The sequence below is a fragment of the Salvelinus sp. IW2-2015 genome, linkage group LG6.1 (assembly GCF_002910315.2).
Source record: "Salvelinus sp. IW2-2015 linkage group LG6.1, ASM291031v2, whole genome shotgun sequence".
NCBI classification, from domain to species: domain Eukaryota; kingdom Metazoa; phylum Chordata; class Actinopteri; order Salmoniformes; family Salmonidae; genus Salvelinus; species Salvelinus sp. IW2-2015.
Genome location: NC_036845.1, coordinates 25,539,558 through 25,564,512, shown reverse-complemented (window position 1 = coordinate 25,564,512; position 24,955 = coordinate 25,539,558). Strand labels below are relative to the sequence as shown.

General features: G+C 42.7%; 1 protein-coding gene across 4 annotated transcripts in view; it reads right to left on the bottom strand.

The window, feature by feature from the left end:
* The window catches only part of si:zfos-2326c3.2 (mitogen-activated protein kinase kinase kinase kinase 4), a 57,658-nt gene that overhangs the window by 29,268 nt on the left and 3,435 nt on the right, over positions 1 to 24,955 (bottom strand). For all 4 annotated transcript variants that reach the window (XM_023989465.3, XM_023989467.3, XM_023989468.3 and 1 more), the window contains exons 3-14: positions 15,616 to 15,672; positions 13,015 to 13,140; positions 12,356 to 12,466; positions 11,830 to 11,920; positions 11,562 to 11,692; positions 10,148 to 10,202; positions 8,988 to 9,066; positions 8,132 to 8,304; positions 6,776 to 6,848; positions 6,141 to 6,348; positions 5,495 to 5,626; positions 1,754 to 1,819 (exon numbers count right to left, since the gene is read on the bottom strand). In XM_023989465.3, the coding sequence (XP_023845233.1) occupies positions 1,754 to 1,819; positions 5,495 to 5,626; positions 6,141 to 6,348; positions 6,776 to 6,848; positions 8,132 to 8,304; positions 8,988 to 9,066; positions 10,148 to 10,202; positions 11,562 to 11,692; positions 11,830 to 11,920; positions 12,356 to 12,466; positions 13,015 to 13,140; positions 15,616 to 15,672 (1,302 nt within the window). The remainder of the gene's footprint in view (positions 1 to 1,753; positions 1,820 to 5,494; positions 5,627 to 6,140; positions 6,349 to 6,775; positions 6,849 to 8,131; positions 8,305 to 8,987; positions 9,067 to 10,147; positions 10,203 to 11,561; positions 11,693 to 11,829; positions 11,921 to 12,355; positions 12,467 to 13,014; positions 13,141 to 15,615; positions 15,673 to 24,955) is intronic.

Sequence of the window (24,955 nt, the reverse complement as noted above, 5' to 3'; positions counted from 1 at the left end):
GAGCCTCTACTGTAGCTAGCAGATCCAGGCCCAGTAGGAGCCTTTCATTGAAACTGAAACTGGAACGAAGCTAAACTCTCTCCAGACGTCAGAACTGGAGGAGGTATTGTTTCAGGAGGGGCACTCCCAGGCTTTATGATCAGCATACATGAAAAGCACACACACATACACTCACATAGAGCCCTCGCCCCCAAACACACACACACCCGCAAGAAGCACATAAATACAGTATCAACTGAATTTCTTATTATAGTAAAACACCAAGGACATTTCTCCCACTGTTAACTGTATGTCATGCTTTTTCACTTCAGATTCAATGAAGTGATTACAAGGTCACACTGACATGAAGACTACATAGAGAGAAAGAGAAGTTGAGCTAAATCAATTCCACACCTGTTAATCCCATATAAGCGTGGATGTTTTTCATCTATGATTTATGATGAGTTCACCATAATTTCATGCTATTTGCTAAATCAGATTAAATGAGAAACAAAAAGCCCCTTCATGTTACTTGGCATTTACTCTCTTTTACCAGCGTTGACAAACGCAAGGAGAGCCTTTTTCTCCAGGCACTGCATGCTATTTAAAGACTAAACACAAGCCATGGAATTATATCACGGGGATCAAGACTAATGTTTACAATGAGGATATTGTGAATCGAGATACATAAATAATCTAATAGGGTTCTGGCTGTTCGGCACAGCAGTGGCCTTCTCAAGCAAACGAGGAGACAGGATTCCATACTCAAGTGATAAACACATAGGCTGCGTTTGATCTCAATGCATTGAGAATGCATTGTTTTATTCTCCCTACCATAGCCGCGAGAAGTAGGGGTGCTGCAGCACCCCCTGAAAAATTGGAATAAAAAMATACATATATATTAAAATCTCACAAAAGTGGTGCACTGGGCCTTTACTAGTCCTGTCCGGACCTATATAGTTATCGGTAGCATGGGCAATTTTTTTTATTTTCTTGTTGTAAGCCTAAGCATTCCTTTTCATTGCTTTTCAAACATATTTTTCTTTACATCGCGATAGGGGGTTGCACTTGCATCCCCATATATCAAGCAGTTACAATCCGTCGCGCCTAAATAGGATTCCTCCTGTGAATTACTTTAGATGCCACTTTAAAGTCGATGCCTTTTAAAAGCAAATGACGCCTTTCAGTACACGGCTCCTTGCGGATTAAAAGTCAAACAGAGCCGTTCAGAGTTCTTAAGTGTTTTCTTCTACAGTACATTACAGTACATAGTCTTTATGTTGCCTTTGAGTACGCAGGATTGACTGTGTTTCCAGTTAGCCTAGTATCTATCATCATTAGAAGTTAGGGAAACAGACCTTAAGAGAATGTGGCCTTTAGCTACCCATGCTAAGTGTGGGATAGCATGAGAAGAATAATTTAACAGGACCTGTGGTAMAGGAGCCATAGTATACTCTGAGAAAGCAACAAGGTCTTGACCTTGAAATCAGCCATGGTAGTCTAAACATTGAATTTTTCACCATTCTAGTTTCTCTACTCCTTCATTGACAGCAACAAACTTGCTCTTGACACACCGGTGTTCTCACACTCTGTGCCGTTTCATGCAGAACCAGTCATAATATTTCCCATAGACCAAGACACAACATTCATACCAAAACATTTGAATTCAATAACCACCCATGTCTTTCATAAAGATTGGAGTGATTTCATGGCACGGTTTGATGCATTTCGTTCTATGCAGGTTGAGTGACAAAAAACAGAAGGCAGTTATTACCTGTTCATTTAAAGAACCTGCAGGTCTTCCTCCGACATCACTCCTCTGTGTGCCACAATCCTCCAGCTACAATTCAACGAGAGAGAGAGAGAGATTTTGTTTTTGTGATAACGTCAAGGTTTCTGACTTAGGAAATCCAATGACTGAATCCTGGTGAAAAACCTAAAATATTCAGTGTCTAGCTAGCTTGCATAAGGCTCTTAACCCCCCTATTTTAAATATTTAACCATGAAAATTAGTCCACATAACTCTAAATGACCCTGATAGAGTGAATGGCTGAATCAAAAGCGTGCAGAGAGTTCTTCACCCCTGGGTTAACACAGAATGGGTTAAAAACATTTTCTAGTCAATAGATGTTAAATGGTACACGTTGCATCTCCAGATGCGCTTGAGGATGCTTGAGGATGAGGCGGCGGAAACCCATGTAAGCTACAGCTGAGACAGGCAGACAGGAGGAGAGAGAGCAGCACAGCCAGGCAATCAGCCCTACTGACCATCTGTAATTAATTGGTAGCCGGGCCACTCTCCAGGATTCTGTCTAAACTCATTAGAGCTGCCTTCTACATCACTCTCACCAAGAGAAACACATGCATGGAGCACGTCAAGATACATACAAAGGCTTGCATCCCAAATGGCACCCTGTTCCCTATACATTGTACTACTTCTGATCAGAGGTGGTCAAAAGTAGTACATTATATAGGGAATAGGGTGCCATTTAGGATGCACCCTATGTGTGTATCTTGACATGATCCATGCATGTGTTTGTTAAATGGTCCATGCATGTGTTTTATTTTGTTCATTGTTCAAGTTTTATTGTCATGCACACAGGGTTGCCAGGTCTCGCTTAAATTTCGATACAAATGATCTCTCAAAACCCGTCCCCTAGGCTTGAAAACTAGAGCCTACATTTTTTTCCCGCAGCAAGAGCGGAGTTGCCACATTTATCCAATAAACCGTTTTTCTATAACGTTATCCAGCGAATTAAGAAGGAATATCGACGTAATTTGTAATGACGTAAACTAATAAGTAAAATTTGTTTTTCCATCAAAATAATAATTATAGCGAGCTTAAGAATAAATTGCAAGAGAAAATATATTTGCCCTTATTAAACACACCTGATCATTTTCCATCAATGGATATCTATTTAACTTGTTTTGACTGCTATGATTAAGCAATAAGGCCTGAGGAGAAGTGGTACATAGCCAATATACCACAGATAAGGGCTGTTTTTAAGACACAGCCCTTAGCCGTGGTATATTGGCCATATACCACAAACCCCTGAGGTCTTAGTAATTTTTTGTCATACCCATGTTACACGGTCTGATATACCATGGCTTTCAACCAATCAGCATTCAGGGCTCAAACCACCCAGTTTATAATTGTAAATAAATCCTGTTTGCGCATGTGCATAACTATAGATAAATCCGACAGTAGAGTTTGAGTGATGAAAGATGGACAGAGGATCTCGAAATCTCTGTGCAAGAAACACTTGGACGAACTTCAAAAAACAAATCTTTGGCTATTTTCGCCCCAGTCCTCTCAATAAGTTGTTTCTGTTTTTTTATTTTGAATAAATTTGCAAAAATGTCTAAAAACCTGTTTTCGTTTTGTCATTATGGGGTATTGTGTGAAGAATGATGAGGACAAAATTGTATTTAATCCATTTTAGAATTAGGCTGTGAAGTAAAGAAATGTGGAAAAAGTCAAGGGGTCTGAATACTTTCCGAATGCACTGTATAATAAAGAAAACACAAGAAATAAGAAATAGGAGAGGAAGCTATATACAGGATCAGTGCCAATACCACATTTACAATGAGCAGGGATACTGGAGTATTTAAGGTAGATACAGTATGCACATGTAAAGTGACTGGTAGCAGTATTAATCATAATAGTAAACATTATTGCAGAAACATAAGTGGTGGGTGGGTGTGTGCATAGTGGTATAGTGTAACACATAGTGTAACTCTGTGGGTGTTAGTGTGTGAGAGTGAGTGAGTGAGTGTGTGTGCAAGAGTGACAGTGTAGGCGTGCTAGGCATACATACACGTAAACAGGGCTGAATAGTGACTGTTATTATTACTTCTGGTAATATACTAGTGGTAATATATACAGTACATGAAATAGTAATAGTGGCCAGTAGCAGGATAAATAGATAGATGGTAATGGAAATCAACAATCAATGAACAGCAGCATAGGTGTGAGAGAGAGCAGTAGTTGTTAGCAATTGAACAGTCTTATGGCCAGGGAATAKAATTAGTTAAGGAGTCTGTTGGTCTGAGCTTTGATGCACAAGTACCGCCTGCCAGACGGTAGCACGGAGAACATTCCTTATTTCGGGCGACTGGAGTCTTTGGCAATTTTTCGGGCCTTTCTCAGACACCGCCTGGCATGTACGTCCTGGACGGCTGGGACGTTCACCCCCCAGCGATGCACTGGGCCGTCCGCACCACTCTTTGTAGGGCCTTCCGGTCGCGGGCGGTGCCATTTCCATACCAGACAATGATACAACCAGTCAGGATGCTGTTGATGGAGCAGCTGTAAAAGTTCCTAAGGATCTGAGGGGCCATGCCTCCTGAGGGAGAAGATGCTCTGTGTTGCTTTCTTTATGACTGTGCTGGTGCRAGAGGACCATGATGTGGACACCGAGGAACTTAAAGCTCTTGACCCTGTCTACTGCGGCCACGTGGATGGGAATAGGGGGCCATTTGGAACGCACGCATACTGTATACATCCCGGAGAATGATTTGTGGGCTATTGCTCAGCTAATGGCACATTGAACAGACTCAAAACCACCGCACACACCTTAATGATCCCACTGAACATGACTGTAATAGACCCGCACAGACTGACATGTCATCTACTGTACTGTACTGCAGTCAGGTAGGCAGGTGTGGCTCATCCAGAGCCACTGAACTGTGGGAGGTGAATTAACCGAGTGTTCGAATTAAACAGTCTAATTAAAGTCCTCAGAACGACATGACAGCCCTTTACCTCGGCTATAGGATGCTGTAATTGTCACTGACTTCTCGTCCATGGCACTTAGCCTAGCTCCAACTTCAAATCATGGGAAATGTTAATACAGCAGAAAAAAGTAAGAGATGTTTAATTATTTTCTTTCAGGATGGTCCCACAGGCAATTTCTTTCTGATCTTCCATAGTGTTTCTACCTTGGTGGATTTAATCACCAATGGGCTGAAACCTGACACAAGTGAAAGTGCTGCGTCAACACCCTTCATATCAAATGCATATAAGCAGTTTTTGTAGAGGAACATGTATAAAATGTTAACTTGCACCTGGATTAAAAATGCATTAACCTTGTCACAATGCATTTTTTCCAGAGCAGGTTACTGACAAAACAAAGTGGGTCCCGTCCCAGTGAAAACTACCGTGTTGTGTGTTATGATGCACAACCAGGTTAACACAGATTTCAGACACACATTATGTATGGACCCGAAAATGTCTACCGAGATAAGAATCTAGATCATATTGGCCCATGACAATGCTGTTTGAACTCCAGGAACTTACAGCTTGTAGCAGCTTGTAAAGTACAGTGTTACTACACAATAAAATAAATATTTATAATCCTCCTTAGGTATCGGGCACAAAAGACCATCAAATCAGCACATACTTGTTTGGTTTCTGCTTATCACATGGAGCAATACGAGCGGATAAGAATTGAGTGGGTAGGGCAGGTGGTCTACTACTTAAAAAAATTGTGGTTTTCATGACAATGCCAGCTACCTGTTTCTTGTCCCTTCTCTTGCTCCTCTCATTGAATAGACCTCTGTCATTAGCTTCAGTCTCCTCCCTCCATAGCATCTCCTGTAGCTCTGGCCATTGGAACCCAGAATCCTGCAGCTGCCTCCTTTGTTGCTGTAACACAACAACACAACGTCATTCAACATGGTATTACCTCATTCAACAGAATATATTTTCTCTGCCAAATCTCAATGCGACATCACAGTCCAACACGGCACATTACATCATTCCCTATCCATCTGTACTGTACATCAACAAAAACACTACAGAACACACCATAGCTCTGTATGCAGACCTAATATGACATACAGTATCACGTCAGTCGTCTTTTGTGCAAAGCAAACCACACAAAAGCCTCACTCCCGAAAGCAATCCCTCCGTATTTGGAAACCACAGTATAATACTCTATATTGTTCTATAACACAATTCTTTGGTTTGTTCAACAGAAAAGAGTCCTTCTCATTTGAGCCAAACAAACAACAGGAGGGAGAGAGAAAAAGAGAGAGCCCGTCAGTCTCTAGCCAGCCAAGCTCATTTGCTGGCTGGGCAGCAGGTGTTTGGCTCTGCTGCTCTGCTCGAGAGGGCTGCAGAGAGGAGCGGAGTGTTTCAACTAAAGAGTGTCTCTCACATCCTCCAGCCTCCTGCGCTGCTCTTTCTGCTGTTGGATCCTCTTCTGCCTCTCGGCCAGCAGCTGCTGTTTGTACCTCTCCTGGTCCTGGAGCTGCTGCTGGAGGACCTGCTGCTGTCGCTGGGCTTCTGACCGGCTCTTGTTCTCCTGCTGCAGACGCAGGAACTCTCTCCTTAGAGTGGACTCCCCCGGCAGGTTCACTATGGAGCTATGGATACAGGACAGAAATGGTAGCAAGGCACATAGTGAGTGACGGGCAGGAGTGAAGAGGCACATGGTTACATGGCTAGGAGTAGAGTTACACACAGGAAGGAACACTTGCATGCACATGCACACACACACAAATATATTTTTTATAGTCACCGCCATATGACGCTCTGTGTCTAGCTAAGGGAACACAAGCAGGAGCATCTGGTGACACGTTAATGTCTTCATGGACAAGTCCATGCATTCGCACACTGTGCACTCTCAGATGAATATCCTCTATGACAGTTCTCAGGGTCAAGGCCTGCATTAGCTATTACATAACCAGTAAAGCGAGGACTAGTCACAGACAGGGTCAGCTGGCTGTTTGATGGACGTAGACGTGACGTCAGACCTTCGTTACAGACAGTGTAAACGCTGTGTCATCATACCTGGGTTCACCTTCCTCGTCGTTCATCTCCTCCTCCTCATCCTCACTGCCGCTGTACTCATACTCCGGGCCCTCTGTGGACAACATGTGACTATTTCAGACATGAGGGATGCATGTAATCCCAATGATACCATGATGCACATGACTGTACATACTGAGAAAACAAGGAAAGGGTTCTAAACTGTACAACACTTTCACACATACTGTACTGTTCCCACAGTTAGCTAGTCAGTTCCTCCTCTCTCATGATCTGAGCAGGGAAGGTTTCAAGCATCAGTAAACCAACCTAATGTCTCCCCTCCAGGTGTCTCCTGCAGTTAACCCACATGGAACTAAAACTCGTCATGAACTGTCTCTCTCACTTCCTTTTCTTCAATAGGATTGCATTCCAAAATGCTTGTCATAATTGACTAAATACTTCTACATATTAAGTAAGGCTCATTCTTCCTTCTGAAGCCTCATGAGAGATTGTAAATTGCACAGAGAGAGAGAGAGAGAGAGAGAGAGAGAGAGAGAGAGAGAGAGAGAGAGAGAGAGAGAGAGAGAGAGATATGCTGGCCTCAGAGAATGTTTCTAATTCCAAGTCAAACTCTAGTAGGTTATGAAAACAGGGTAATGACTGAGTATATCTGCTGCGTTATGAGCTGCCGCTATCAGCGTCTCACATGGTCTCACTACAGGCTTGGCTCTGCTCTAAGGGGTCATCTCTCTGTCCGTCTGACCAGTTAAGCAGAACGCCAACCAACAAACCAACGGCACAAGGTCGAGGAAACTGCTGTTTGGTATCGGGGCGAAGCCTGGAGGCTCGGAGGGCGCAGGCAGGCAGGGAGACGATGTCATTATGTGGCGTGGGGAGGAAGACGGAGCGAGGGAGGCCGCTGGGGGTGTGGTGCAGTCTAGGAGATGATTAAACACTGCTTCCTCCGAGGCACATTCCTCTCACATGACACGAGTATGCAGTCTCACTGTGAGAGGGCTGACAAGGAGCAGTCCTGCTGCTGCCTCTAAACCCAAATCCCACCACATTACCAGTGGATAATGGAACCCTTCATTAGAACCTTTCATTAATGACAGTCATACAGTAGCCTCTCCCTAGGCCTAGAGACATTAAACACAAGGGTAAACAGAGAACTGGGAGACAAGATTGAGAATCAAAACACCTTTTTACTGCCACTTTCACTGTCGCTGCCAGTGTGACCAATAATAACAAGGCCAAAAAGTTTCCCCACGGTCATTGGCAGCGCAAGGTATCATACAGCACTAAATCATGATATTAATTATAGCCTTGACTGCCAGACTCAGTTGTTGAGTGAGACTAGGTGATCTCTGATATCCCACTATGACAACATGGCCTCACCTTTGTCTCTCTTCTTCCTGGTTCTGTCCAGGTGGTCTTTGAGCATGATGCGGACCTGCCGTTCGTTGGGCAGGTCTTTGATGAATGAGTGTCTCAGGAGGGTTTCTGTGGCGGGACGGTGGAGGTAGTTTTTTACCAGACAGCTCTCCACAAAGGACAGGAACTTTTTGGACCTGGAGAGGACAGAGGGTCACAACTTACAGGCTCAGGCTTTGTCCGAGATGGCACCCTAACCCCTATGTAGTGCACTACTTTTGGCCAGATCCTCATGGGCTATAGGGAATAGGGTGCCATTTCAGACACAGCCTCAATTAATTCTCAATGTCTGCCATGCAGCTGCTGGTATGAATTAATATGGAATTATCGAACTCCATGGGTTCAAACACAAGGCTTCATGCATTACGAAAGGTAAAAAAGCAAGGCTGCTGAAGACATGTGAACAGGAAGACAAAAGTTTATCCACCTTCCCTTCCCATTGGATCTAAAAGGCCTTATTTTAGAGCATTGCATGCAGTCAAACTGTTACTGTGGGGATTGTCATCTCACACTGTGATGCTAAAATTACACCCAAGAACGTGACAATAAACAATATGTGCTCAGCCTGAACTAATGCTACAGTACACAAAAAAACAGTAAGATAAGGGGTGAATAAGGGACATTGTATTGTGGCAGTTCTGTTGGCAGTAATGTTATTGGAGCTAGCTAAGAAAGAGAAAAGGCTGTGTGTAAGGGAAAAGGAAGGCGAAGCAAGGCTGTATGAGTTTTGGCCACTCTGGGGAAAACATTCCTGCTGTGTTGCTGAGGCTCTGTGGGGCGTGGTGTCTCTAAGCGAGAGAAGCTGAGCTGTCTTTCTTACCATTTCTTTGATTTGAGCTTGGGGGGYGGGTTGCGAGGAATGAGGAACAGGGCTCTCATGGGATGCATGTCACACAGGGCTGGGAACAGAGACAGACACAGACAGAGAAACTATGGTTGCGTCCCCAATGGCACCCTCGAGGCCTTGGTCAAAAATAGTGCACTAATGTAGGCAATAGGGTGCCATTTAGAACGCACACAGACAGACAGGGGATCGAGGTTATGAGAGGCTCCATTGTGGCCTAATCACATGGCAGGGGATGGAAGAAATGTTCCACAGTGTTGTCAATGTTAGGCTAAAGTCCTGTCCTGTTGCCCTTGGCCTGCTTGTAGTGTGTGTTTACTACACAGTCCTACTACAACACTGTTTGTTTTTCATTCAGTGATTGTGAACTCCCTCTCGGTCATGGTGCAACACTAGGCTTAGCAGACACCAAACAGTCATGAGTTTCTTTAATTTGTTTCTCGGTTTTTTGACTCAAGGATTTTCAATTTCAAAACGTGAGAGAACTGTCTGACCTCCGTCACATCATTGTGAGCCCAATCACTTTCAAAGACACTTGGATTCAGTCCGTGACTGGTAATATGGGCTGCAATATCTGACAACTCTGTGAAGTCACTCACAGAGAGAGAATGAAAACATACAGTGAGTTAATCCAACAAAACTCAAAACTAGAACTTTGCAAGAGTAAAAATACAGCATAATAACATAGGATATGCTTAAAGGGATACTTCAGGATTTTGGCAATGAAGCCCTTTATCAACTTCCCCAGAGTCAGATGAACTCATGGATACCATTTGTATGTTTCTGCATCCAGTATGAAGTTTCTCGAGCCAATGCTAACCATAGACATCCAAAGTTGCGCTAATGCTCGTTAGCAATTGCGCAAACGCTAGGTCGCAACTTCCTTCAAACTGCACGCAGACATACAAATTGTATCCACGAGTTCATCTGACTCTAGGGAAGTTGATATTTTGTCTTCATTGCCAAAATCCTGAAGTATCCCTTTAAAAGAAAATAAACCACATAATTACAGTAGAGCATATTAGTCATGGCCTCCAAAAAACCCTCCAACTCTAAGATGTGTAGGAGAAAGCGAAGATTCCTTGACGAGACTGCAATGTGTATGGACAGGAGGGGAGGGAGAAGGTGACACTTACGTGGTGCTCCTTCAGCCATCTCCAGAGCTGTGATTCCCAGCGACCACAGGTCACTCTATAGAGGAGGAGAGTCATCCAGTCAGATCCACTCAACAGACAAGCGTGGGGACTCATCTTGATAAATCAATCAATGTCAGATTTTTGTTTTCACTGAATCACATTTGGATATTTAGTCACAATTAGGCTGGGACAATACTAGTTAAGTTAAGGCGAGTGCTTATGGCCATCTTTATTCTAGTTAGCTCATATATTAGCTGATAAGCAGATTTTGTTATGTTATGTAGTTTATCAAGTGGATTTTTCTCTTCAGTCGCGTAGGAGCCTGTCGTACTCCCAAGCCTATGACTTGTCTAATAATCACTGATCAGAAACACTTAGAATGCAATCATTTAGCCTAAATCTAATGTATTATTTTGCTCTTGACTCACGTAGCCTTATGTAATCTATCCACCACCAAGCTGTGAGAGCGCGTCCTTTTTTAGTTGTTTTAACGTAACTTAGCATACTTCAATATAATCAATCAATCATTCATTCATTTATGTCATTACACAGCATACAAGTCATTCATGCCTTTAAATACAATCAAGCATTTTTTTCCAATTAAATAACAAAGGGAGCCTTGAATAATTAAACAATACATTTAAAAAAGTCGATTTTTCTGCCAAACATCCATTTGAATAATCGCTCAAAAGCCCTGTTTTAAATGCATGTTTGATTAGGAAAATATTTGTGTCAGTTATGGGTCTTCATTCGATAGTTTACAAGGTCCAGCAAGGCACATCAGCAGTGCAGTCATAGGGTGTATTATGTTAGGATGTATCGGCGTTAACAGATGCTATTGGAATATGGGCTTCTCCTGATACTGAGATGTACTGCCTGTCGTATTCTTGTGGATCATCATTCTCCCGAGTGCACTCGAGCCTATTCGTATCCCAATTTGAAACATTTCAATCACCAGGAAAAAAAAGTTGAATCATGGTCACAAATGTCTCTGGCACAGCCAATATTGGAATCCTGGCGGCGCTAGTGTCTGCAGCTGCTGCGGCTGAGAGAAAGCCGTATTAGGCTAAAAGATGCGCAGACACGCACCACTTTTCTTTTCTCTAAACAGCACGGTAAGACCGAAACCCGCCCGGCCAGAATCAATTCACAGAATTTGTGCTGTCGGGCCCCGTCGGGTTCGGCCTCAGAATGAGAACTCTAACACACACACACACACACACACACACACACACACACACACACACACACACACACACACACACACACACACACACACACACACACACACACACACACACACACACACATCTCTTATACACATCTAGATGTGTATAAGAGACAGCAGCAGAACCACACACACACACACACACACACACAAACAGCATTTCCAGTAGAGATGGCGGCCTCTTACCCTGTAGTCATAAGTAGAGTCTGGGTTCTCGTCACAAGCAATGACTTCAGGGGCCATCCAGTACGGAGTCCCAATAAAGGTGTTCCTCCTCCCTATCGTCCTGTCCAGCTGAGCACTCACCCCAAAGTCAACTGGCAAAGACAAGACACAGTGTTCAAACAGATTAAACCACACCTACAAGGGGAGAGCAAGAAAATACTGAAGAGACAGTGACACTGTGGCTGTGTGGGTTGTGAGTTGAACTTTGACCCTGTCTCCTAGTCCTTACCCAGCTTGACCTCTGCGTTCTCAGTCAGCAGCACGTTCTGGCCTTTGATGTCTCTGTGAATGACGTGGTGTGAGTGGAGGTGAGACAGGCCCTGTGTTGACACACACACAAACACACACACAATATCAGGACACGACACACGCATGCACAAACACATTGTACACATCACATGATCTCTCTCTCTCTCTCTTGGGGCTTGGGAGCTGTCCAACAGAACAGGCACAGAAATCGTACACTGCTTCAAAGGAGTTAAAAATAAACACAGGAAGTTTATTTTATTTAAGATAATGACTTCACCGTGCTACGCAGCTATCTGCGCCTGTGAGCCATCGTCTAACCCTCCATTACTGTCCTACCATAAGTTCATAAGCAAAAGCTCCAAGCCCAATGCAATAACGCACCCACTACAATATGGCCGATATAGGATGAGAAGAGCTCTCTGAAATCATTCTCAGGACCTTTATATCTCCCCAGGGGTTTGTGGAGAGTCCTATTTAAATGGCTTATCTCCAGCAGCAGTACTCACTCTGAGGACCTCTCTGCAGATGTAAGCGATCCAGTCTTCTTTCAGGCAGTTCCCTTTAGTCTTCTTCACTAGGTCAGTGACTGAGCCCGCCCCACAGTACTCCATCACCAGCTACACAGCAAGGTCACACACAGACACAGAGGAAATGGCTCAGACAGATGCCAGGCCACCAGCAGAACCCTGTTACTACAACTGCTAGGCCTAAAACACATGCACATCCAGTACAGCACACAAGGAAAGGCACAGATACAACTTGGACTTTAGATGAGTAGAAGGGCTCTGAGGTTTCCCTGGTCAGGTCACGGTGTCAGGAAAAACTCCTGGCCCTTGTTATGCATTCTGGAACCATGTTCTTTGGTGCATACCACAGGAGGTTGGTGGCACCTTAATTGGGGAGGACGGGGCTCATGGTAATGGAGCGGAATAAGTGGAATGGTATCCCATTTGTTCCTGACACCCTTCCATCAGCTCCATTCCAGACATTACTATGAGCCCTCCTCCCCTCAGCAGGCTCCACTGGTGCATACTAACCTAAAGAAGCTGTATGAGCTGTACACACATATAGATAGAGATACAGGCCCTCTTAAAGATGATGGCGTTATTGAGATGAGATGATTGAAGTGAGGAGAAATCAACAGAGATGGAAAGCAGCCACTCACCCAGAGCTGGTCATCCTGACCTGCAGGACTCTTCTTCACAAAGGCACCATAGTATGTAGCTATATTCCTATGATGGGAATATGTCTTCAACATATTAATCTCTAACTTTATTTCCTCTTCTTCTTCCTGCAAACAAAAAAAGGATATTAATTTTTTTATATCAAACTTGACAACGGAAAACAGCAGGCTGTCAACCCAAAACCCAGAGAGTGAAAACCCTGCTTCTCTTGCTGCCCAAACACATAACAGTTACAGTTTACTTTTAAGCCAACATTCAAGTTAAACTGAGATGGTGGATTTGTGCTGGGCCCACCATACTGGTGACCCACAAGCCTGCCAACACACATTGCAATCAACAGCAGTGATAATTTCATCACTGGCTCAGTCTCTACCAATTATGGCATGTGGGCTTGGAGTCCATTTTAGCATTCATATTTACATTGCATGGGGCACTAMGGATATGTTGATTTGTTTCTTCCCATACACTCTACTGATAGACCCTCACTAAGGCTAAGGGAGGGCTCATGTAGCAGAGTACGTCTTTGGCGTGGAGATAGAAACAGACAGCTTCTCTTTAAGAAGCAGTAGTGTGTGTCAGAGGGGCCTGAAGGGGATTTGTTTCTGTGTGAAGCCTTGGAAAAGCATGACACACTTATGCATTGCGTTTCTATTCCCTGGGTTTTTCATACTGTAGTAGGCCTATAGTCAATGGACTGTAACATGACACTGACAGGAAAACCACAACATCCCTTAGCTACTGCCCAGAATATATCTTAGAAATTCAGCCTAATGTGCTTTGATTTGGTCAAATATGTACATTTACTGTAGACTAGTTCATTCCAAAAAATCCTGTAAAAGATGTGTTAACAGTGTATCTTGTGCATATGACCAATTAGACTTTGATTTGATTTACAGGGGCTGATAGGTTGTGTGGTTTAATAACGATACTCAGCTCCCAAAAATAATAACAGGATAATAAAAGTGTCGTTTTCTGCCAATTCACATATTTAACAACAAATACACACCCAAAATAGCCTACTATATAATAATATGAGTGGGAAATGACCTTTTCCCGAAACGGTAGCAGCTTAACAGGTTTAAATGGGGACACCAAGCAGTTTTTCTCTCTATTCTCGCCTTACCAACAGCCTCCCTGCTCCTGTCTCCTGACCCCGAGAGAAACAGCAGCTCCATTCAAGATAGGCATTTGACCCTTCATACAGCTGAGTGACCTCTCTTAAAGAATGGTACCTTTCTGTCCTGGAAAGGGAGACAACCACATGCCTTCACTGAACCTTCCTTTCCCTTTAAATCAAACCAGGAAGAAGAGAGGACATTCCTGCTCGGAAAGGACCCGGCACAGCTGCTCTCTGTACAGGACAATGTCTCAATCCCCAAGAGGGGTCGAGGCGAGTGACCGGGCCGCGGCTGGGCCCTAGGTCTGGGGCCAGGCAGCCTGTGGAGTAGGGGCTAATGAAGGGAGAGTGAGGGAAGGGGAGCGAGGGTGAGGGTAGGGTATGGGGGGGGTTTAGTTATGTGACTGTCGGGAGGGATGTGTTGAAGCGGAGAGTAGGAAGCCTGGGCCCTGTGCCTTCAGTGAGTGGCCATTCAGTTCTACAGGAAATGTCCTGCTATTATCGCCCTGGGCAGATAGACAATACAAGATGKACAGGAAAAGGGCAAAGGCATTTGTGTGCTGAGAAGAGAGAGATTATTGTCCGAGAGCCTGTGGCGTTATCTCCTCTGCTTTTACTCTCTGGGGTTCAATACAATGAGCTGGGCCTTTTAAACTCATCTCGGCACCTCAGACATTCTTTACGTATTAGGCCAATACAACACCTTTAATATCAGCCAGCAATTCAAGGCTGATCTAATAAAAAGCAAGTCTAGATCAAAACACAGATATTGGAGAACTTAATATCAGTTCTAATGCTATGTTTTTATGATGATACATTTGAAACTGTGCTGTATTGATTAACTGTGTCTTATATTCTTTGTTGAGTAAAATAATAAGTTGTTCTTCATGCGGTGTGTTGAACTTCAGTCACTCTACACAGAATTTGAGATTGCACCGCAGAGACTGATACTGTTGATCCTTCTTCAGCTCCCAAAAGTCAGATCTTAGTTTAAAATATACCTCAAAGCCACAAAAAAAAAACGGATTTAATTAAATCTTTGGCCATGTACACTTTGCGCTATTGTAATAACGCTCCTCTTTGTTCTTGTAGCGGGCCAGGAGGGCCAAATCAATCAGTTTCTATACAGTACATAGTCTCATCACCAGGTAGCTTTATTGCCCTGAGGGGAACGAGATGATTAAACTTTCCCTGAACAAACATGGCTCCCAGTGTTCTCACCTGCTGATTGACAGCTCAGGATATAATAACCTTTGGTGCGCCGTGTTAACCGGGCCTCATTTGCATTTCTTAAATAAAACACTGTCTTTGAAGGTAAACTGATCTGAGTGTGAAAACCCTCCTTGCCCCTTTGACTCGGCAGAGTGGCAGTCCCACGGCCGTGGCCCTCCCTGCCTATGTCTGGGTGGCTTTTCAGTGCAAGGAGCAAGGGATGGAGACAGGAACCAGGAAGTGACCTTCTTACCTCTGTCACGTCCATGACCTTGATAGCAGCCAGCTGTCCCGTCTTCACATGTCGCCCCTGTTGAGACCCAAGGGCAGTCAGTGGAACAGTTAGGGACAGAATGGCTATCAGACGCCAATAATATCTAAGACAATCAAGGACACTCAAAGTCTATGATGATGATGACGAGTATACTGTTAAAAGTTATTAAGCAAATTCGGTACTGTGACCCTAGAAGCTTAGGTTACAAAGTCACTCAAGACACATTGGAAAAAGTAAGACAATGAATTTAGTGTATAATAATTACAGTTGGGCTACTTGCACAAACATTATGCAGTAGTTACGGTTATTGTTGAGACAACCACAGCATTTTATGAAACATATATTTTTCAAACATACACATCATTCAATACAGGGCAACAACCATACTGGCAACCACAACGGAAAGTCTAGCGCCTAAGACCATGTCTACCAGTCAGGTGAGGTAAATTGAGGAAGGGGAAAATGTAGCTATTTCTGTAACTGAGTCTGGTGGCAGAAAAAGAGGAAGAGAGAGGTAGGAGAGCACTTTGTGTATGTGTCAGAACCTAAGGAGCAGAAAACTAGGTACAGCAACTCTTAAAGCAATTATTTGTGAAAAGTGTGTAGAGAAAATGGAACACGGGCCTGAGCTTGAGCAGTACATGTTTCACTAGACTGACCTCCATTGTTTGTTTATTTGAAAAAAGGCTCATATCTTCAAAACACAATTGACTGTTGTCTACGGAATATCATGTACATGTGGAGAGATTGAGTCACTTGAAAATACCACAAAATGATGTTATCCACCTCAGAAATCTCAGTTTTACTCCACCAATCTTGAGAAAAACTCTTATAACCTATGCTAAGATTGTCATTTCTTATTTCACATACAAAAGCGTACTATATTTCATATGTCTGATTTGGCAAGCAAAAAGTCACACTTAGTATGGTGTAAGAGTTTCAATAAAATGATTCTAAAGAGAAAATGAAGCAATACTCCTTGTGAATCTGATTCAAAGAAACAGTTACACTGTCCATCCTGAGAACTGTTGCAATGAATGTCAATTTGTGGGAAAAAAAACAATCCCCACGTGAAATGTTTTTCTTAACATATGAGTCAATATCCTATTCTCAAATCAGGAGTGTAGCGAGGAGCATTCAGGTGGGACAATCACATAATCAATACAATGCATTTAGCTGCCTCTCATAAACCAATAAGAGGCTTCTGTAACATTCCCATTGACTGCAGCCATCTCGTCTATGTTCAGTCACAGCACAATGGGCTGAGGCAGATTGATGTTCGTCCATTGCACTTTACCGTTATTTTGCAAATGAATTTGCCATTTTGACAGATGCCATACATTTGAGTTACTTATGCAGTGGAGTGAATGTAATGACTATGGCAGTTACTCTCCAAATTAAAAATAAACAGAACAAGGACTACAGGCATAGCAAGCACTTATCATCCAGTATTGTTAATAGCACTGTGCAATTTTTCTCGAGACGCTAGAATCACCTATCCCAGAGGAGAGAGGAATGGTCCTGAACTTTCATATGTGGCTATGCTCACTGACAGAATGTGACACGACAACTGTAATACAGTGCACTTGTGCACATCTGTAATAAAGTGCACGGAGATGGAGAATAATTGATGGAGATAATTGAGAAAGATATTAGTAGCTAGTTTCCCATGTTAAAGCTTGGCAATGCTGTATATACACTACGAATTATTTATAAAAAACTCAGCAAAGGTTAAAATCACATTCATGGATATGTAACTTTGTGACAACAGAGCTATTTATTTTACCAATGGTAAGAGGACAACTGTGACCAACATTCCTTTTTTTATAAGAGGACAGAATGGAAGCAGCATATGTGTCTTTTTTGCCTCAGTGCATTTCCACAAAAGATTTTTCCTTACTTTGTCATTCTGAATTACCCACTGCAAGCATTTTGTTTGCACATATGTAGCAGATCAAAGGCTACCATTCCATTCAATTGTATCCAGGAAGAGCAATTCACACAGCTATACCAGGTGTGAACTACTCACATCACCCCATTACACAACAATGCTCTCACTAGTCTGGTGTACAGTGCCTTCGGAAAGTATTCAGGCCCCTTGACTTTTTCCACATTTTGTTAGGTTACCGCCTCATTCTAAAATGTATTAAACAGTTTTATTTCTCATCATCAATCTACACACAGTATCCCATAACGACAACGCAAAAACTGGTTTTTGAACATGTATTACAAATAAAAATGGAAAAATTCCATTTACATAAGTATTCAGACCCTTTACTCAGTACTTTGTTGAAGCACCTTTGGCAGTGATTACAGTCTCGAGTGTTCTTGGGTATGATGCTACAAGCTTGGCACACCTGTATTTGGGGAGTTTCTCCCATTCTTCTCTGCAGATTCTCTCAAGCTCTGTCAGGTTGGATAGGAAGCGTTCCTGCACAACTATTTTCAGGTCTCTTCAGAGATGTTCGATCGGGTTCAAGTCCAGGCTCTGGCCGGGCCACTCAAGGACATTCAGAGACTTGTCCTGAAGCCAGTCCTGCGTTGTCTTGGCTGTGGTTTGGGTCGTTGTCCTGTTGGAAGGTGAACGTTCACCCCAGTCTGAGGTCCTGAGCGCTCTGGAGCAGGTTTTCATCAAGGATCTTTCTGTACTTTGCTCAGTTCATCTTTCCCTCGATCCTGACTAGTCTCCCAGTCCCTTCTGCTGAAAAGCATCCCCACAGCATGATGCTGTCACCACCATGCTTCACCGTATGGATGGTGCCAGGTTTCCTCCAGACGTGACGCTTGGCATTCAGGCCAAAGAGTTCAATCTTGGTTTCATCAGACCAGAGAATCTTATTTCTCATGGTCTGAGAGTCTTTAGGTGCCTTTTGGCAAACTCCACGCGGGCTGTCATGTGCCTTTTACTTTATGGCCACTTTACCATAAAGGCCTAATTGGCGGAGTGCTGCAGAGATGGGTGTCCTTCTGGAAGGTTCTCCCATCTCCACAGAGGAACTCTAAAGCTCTGTAAGAGTGACCATTGGGTTCTTGGTTTCCTCCCCGGCCAAGGCCCTTCTCCCCCGATTAATCAGTTTGGCCGGGCAGCCAGCTCTAGGAAGAGTCTTGGTGGTTCCAAACTTCTTCCATTTAAGAATGATGGAGGCCACTGTGTTCTTAGGGACCTTCAATGCTGCAGAAATGTTTTGGTACCCTTCCCCAGATCTGTGCATCGACACGGCTTGGCTTGTGGCTTGGTTTTAGCTCTGAAATGAACTGTCAACTTTGGGACCTTATATAGACAGGCGTGTGCCTTTCCAAATCATGTCCAATCAATTTAATTTACCACAGGTAGACTCCAATCAAGTTGTAGAAACATCTCAAGGATGATCAATGGAAACAGGATGCACCTGAGCTCAATTTCGCGTCTCATAGTAAAGGGTCTGAATACTCATGTCAATAAGGTATTTCTGTTTTTTTATTTGTAATACATTTTCAAACATTTCTAAAAACTTGTTTTAGCTTTTGACATTATGGTGTATTGTGTGTAGATTGTTTTATTTCATCTATTTTAGAATACGGCTGTAACATAACAAAATGTGGAACAAGTCAAGGGGTCTGAATACTTTCCGAAGGCACTGTAGAGTACCTTAACAAAACAGGAAAAAGGGAGTGAAATGCATGAGAGAAAACACTGATTGTCTTTTAATTCCCAAGATGCTTTCTGTACTCTAATATATGGATATTACGAGTATAGGCAGGAGATGTAGCTATCCATTTAGATCCAAGCTACCCATCTAAAGCTGAGTTTCTAACTCAACTTTGAAAACCATGAACACATCAGGGAAAACCTAGAGAGAGTTTCTCTGTTGGTAGCTTGCCAGTATTGTTCCAATATATCCCAATGGCAATTGACAAGACACCTACTCGTTCCACAAATGCAAACTTGGGGTCTAGTATCAATCACATTCCACTGGGCAAAAACTGATTGAATAACATTGTTTCCACGTCATTTCAACAACAAAAATGAAATGTGATGAAGTTGAGTCAACGTGGAAAACTGTTTGGATTTGCAAAAAGTCATCAGCCTAAGGGATTTTTACATTTTTTTCACCCAACTTGTAACCTAAATCTAATGACATGGTGGCTTTTTTTGTTGATTTAACAATGAATTCACGTTAGACAACTCAACCAAATGTAATTCAAAACTAGATGTTGAACTGATGTCTGTGCCCAGTGGGATAGTATTGTGCAGCTGCACTGTTGCACAATATGCTCATCTACGTAACCACAGTCTTGCACATCAACAGAAATGAGGGATCACTAATCACTCACATATGTGATAATGATCCGATTCACAGATTGCCTTGAAATAAACCCCTATTTCATTTCTGTACAGTTTGCAAGAAAAAATAAATACACATGCAAACCTTTGAGTGCCTTTGAGTGATAGCATGTTCATTGCTATTTCCTGCCATTAACTGCCCATGTTTATCTGTGATAGTTGTGTGTACTGTATGACATCAATGTGAGAAGATACTAGAGAGCGGTCTGTGCAGACTGCTGTTTGGCGGTTGGGCAGACAGCAGCAGGCCACACCATGTGAACAGATTTCTGAAGCAGACATTCAGCACAAGGTTCAATTAGGATGTGGGCCAGTGTTCCCCAAAAGCACAGGCAGGAGTTAAAATGGACACAGCTTCCTGTGCCAGACTAGCAGAGTGAGAGAGAAAGCACATATGGGAAAATAACAAGAGCCCCATAATCAAATCTGATTAAAATATGATTCTCTTTAACAATAACAATGAGCTGAAAACTGTTTGGGCTAATGACCAAATACTAACAATAGACTTCTAGGCAAAGTCACTAATATTTACTTTGATAATAGTCTGATCAAAATAGGATTTTTTACAAATGCTTTACATAATTACAGATGTATTTTACTTCTGTAGAAAAACATGTTAGTCACAAGAGGGATTGTGGCACACAGTCTTGCATTGATCAAAATTATTCTTAAACATTCAAGCTGGCTGTGTTCCATTGCCACAGGCAAACTCTCCAAATACAAAGCCACACTTTTACAGAGGCTATTTCAAAGGGAAACAAAAAATGAAGTTGGTTAATAAACAGTTGAAAAATGCTTTTGGTGGTCAGACAATTCACCATCAGTTGTGGGCACTGCAGAGTAGACTCTTTTTTACAATATAGAGGAATAATTCCTTGTGTTAGTGTGATATGAGACATTGAGACCTTGAACATGCATTATACAGTAGGATAATAGCTAGGTCTCAAGCTCACAAAATGACTGTAGAAGTAGCAGATCATTTGATTTCCCATTTACAAAATGCTTCTTGTTGCATTGCCAGCAAAACCTTTGCCAAACATGTCAGATTAATGTTCAATAATAATACATGAAGCTACCATAGTCAACTATTTATTCATGTTGTTAAAATAAACTTCACTGGCATTGTATGCATGCTGCCCCAGAGTCATTAGTATTTGACAAATAATGATTGCAAGCATGTGCACATGATCCAAAGCAGGCCATAAAGAGACTGCATGAGAGCACATTCCTACTGCTGATCAAAGGAGAGGAGAGAGAAAAGAGCAAACTGTCCACTAATCGGCCCGCGGCTCAAACCCTTACAACCTCTTCAGCATTCCACACAACACACAGTCACAGCATGCTCTCTCTGAAACACATTCAATTTGTGGGGGGGGGGGACGCATTGCATAAATCACATTCCCCATTCTAATAAAGAGACACTCGAGTAAGTCATCCAACAAAGAGAAATTGATCGGCTCCTAAACCAAATGTGAAGGGCTCACTTTAACTACTGGCATATGGAAAGTATCCATCTATATTATCTTTTCACTGTCGATATTTTCTGGGTTCTATCAACACTGAAACTCAATCTGCATGGTAAAGACCTAATCTTGTGCAATGAACCTCTCATCACAATACACTTCTTATCACACCTTAGTAGTGTTGATGGAAGTGCCACTGCCTTTCTTCTGATGGAAATCTGCTTTTTCTCATTCACTACTTCCTGTTTTTCTGCTTGGTCATTAGATACAATGCGATGGGAGATTATGAGCTTCACAGTTGGGTTAAGGAATAATGAGGAAATCCCCTTTTGGACAGAAATATCTCCACCAGAGACAGGCTGCCCTCCCCAGTCTCCAGGGTGCAGGGGTTATCACCCACTACCACAGTTCCTACCCCGTGCGCATGGAGGGCATTCTTCATCTTTCCCTACCAAAACAAAGGTCTACTTGGTGGCCACATCTCAAATGGCACCCTATTCCCTATGTAGTGCACTACTTTTGAYCAGAGCCCTATGGGAACTGGTCAAACGTAGTGCACTAAATAGGGAAAGGGGTGCCATTTGGGACGCATACAATGAGCCCACATCTCAACACCACGACGGGGCCCTTTCATGGCCCTTCCAGAGCTGAGGGCACTGGGATAACGTCACCAGATCCAGGCAGGCGTCCAAGTGGTTTGAACAGCGACTGCGGTTCAGGAAGTGTGTGTTGAGAAAGACGCTTCCTCTCTGTGGGTCAAAGTGGAGCCTGCCTGCTTCGTGATGATTCCCGACATACTGGGACTTTCTCAATATCAGACCTTGGAGGCATGCAAGTGACGACAGCTCTCCAGCGTTGCATCACTGTCTTGCTCTGTCACTGCAGTGCAAGCCTGGCCTGACCCAATTTTTCACACTTCATGAGTTTGCATCTCGCAAGATAGGGAAGTACCCATTTCAAAGAGGAATACGCCCTAGATGAAGCCACCCTAAGAACAAAAGGATGAGATATTGCTATATGCAATGAGGCAGTCATATTACAATAGGAATGTATCTTTGAACCCTACAAAACTAAACAAAATGCAACTTTTGAACATTGAAAATGGCACGGATTAAACCATTTACTGTACGGCTAATAATTCCACACCCTTGATTACAGTATCCCCAGAAGACACAGATGACATCACTGGTGCAACAAATCACAACCCATCTCCCACTCATACTAACACAGGAAGGTCACATGATAAGGTTCACCCTGGGATAAGTGAGAGAGATCCTATCACACAAGATCCTCTTTTAATATGAGGTATCTCTAAATGGACCATCCTATTTTGCTGCCAAAAAACATGAAGATCCCAGAGGATAAACGACCTCAGGGAAACTACGCTCATCATGTGACCCCTTGCTTACAATCCACCCTTTTAACCAGCATGGATGGGTCTCTGTAAGATTTACTATGTTAAGAAAGCGTTCTGACATACAAGTTGCAACACCCTAAAGGCTGAAGAGTTTAGGGGAGTTGGGGGATCTAAAAATGAAACCAGCGAGACACAAGATAAGAACAAGATGATCCAAAATACTTACAAGAGAAAACAAGAGTATTCAGCGTTTAACAATGAGATGATAACAATGCTGTGTTAAATAGCAAAACAGGACAGGGTAAAAAATAGCAGACTGGAAACAATAGATCAACACTGGTGCCAAGTCAGTTTCTTCTGAGCATAACAACAAACCAGCTACCTTAGAATAATAAAACCGCATGGTATTATCAGTATTATATGAACTGAAGCAGTGGAGGCTGCTGAGGGGAGGACCGCTCATAATAATGGCTGGAATGGTGCAAATGGAATGGCATCAAACACATGGAAACCACGTGTTGGACGAATTTGATACCATTCCACTTATTCTGCTCCAGACGTTTCCACGAGCTAGTCCTCCCCAATTAACGTGCCACCAACCTCCTGTGAACTGAAGTCATATTATTTTCTAACAGATACCATGAGCGAGAAATAATCAAAGAATAGTAAGTAATATGTTGTTTGTATTTTGTGTTGCTTGCAATTGCTATTCATTATTTGATTTGGATACATACTGTCTCATCTTTCATGACGTATTATGGACTGGAGTGTTGAAGAACAGACATGGCACATAATTTGACAAAGGTCACCCATCTGAGAGAGTTTACTGGGTGGACATTCTCATCAGTGTTTCTCTTGGCATGACCTCTGCCATTTCCACTGCTCTCACCAAAGATCACACCACACATCATGCTAACAACAACATTGCTTTGCATTGCAAACTGCTGAAGATCTACCATGAAGTGTACTGTAAGACTGAAGAAAATGAGATGCTAATTTTACCAGTGTATTGCTTTGGGACACAGATAAAGTGATAGTCCTTTATTAAGGCCTTCGAAGAAGCAGAGAAGCAAACTAGACTGTTCTTTGTTTTCTCAGCCTGACAGTAATTGTCACGTCTTATACATTCAACATGGAACAAAACTGTGGCATCGATCAGACATCTACACTGAAATCCCAAGGGGACGGATGATTAAAACCAAGACTTCAGACTGTACTGAAAAACAAGACTCGCTGCCTTCAGAACAAGCCCAGTAAACAATTTCAAAATCGATACTTTTCCACAGACGCGCATTCCCTGTGATGTTCTATTTTCAGAACGGGTAAATTGGCAGGAGAAAAGAAAAAGAACAAGATTCTGAGAGGAGAGGAAAGCCACAGATGCCCTGATGTAGTGGCTTCAAAAATAGAATTTCCTTTTACATATGTAGGATCTTAATTTGAGCCAGTTTGCKACAACAGGAAAATAATCCTTGAGCAACAGGAAATGTGAATTATTATGTGGATTATAATTAATGTATATTCTTGTAAGGGGTTGATACATTTTTCATATGGGAAAATCAAGTCTGAAATTTCTAAGTAGAAATTACAAACTTCAGAAGCCTTTTGAAACGTCAAATACACTACAAATTTTACATTTCAACAGGGTGATCCAATTAAGATCCTACATCTGTATACTGTGACCAATGCCCTCTACCTGTCTGTAGCCAACAACCACTACTCTACTAACGTAATGAATCTATGCTGCCTGCAGAAAACACCCACAACCTCATGTTTCTCAACAATAACCAGGTTTCCATCCAACATCTTTATGCAAGTAAAGTACATGCCGGTAAACTTTCCAAATGTCGACAAAACAAAATACGCTAGACAAGGTGGGATCTTTTTGTGCCAGAAAAAAATTGATATGTGAGAAATGGTGGTGGAAATGCTTTTATGTGCCAAAATATTGATATAATAACCATCATTTCGAAGTAAACTTGGGAGTCATGCGATGATATGTTGTCTGGTCCTTCCACTACGACTCGGGAAAGCATACAGTTTATTAAGCTACAGATTAAATAAGTTATGATGAACTTCATAGGGTGGTGAAAGTGCACTGTGAGGAGCTTGATGCTCCTTTCCAATAAATACAGAGGGTCTTATTCTGGTGACATGATGATCGATGCTTGGCTG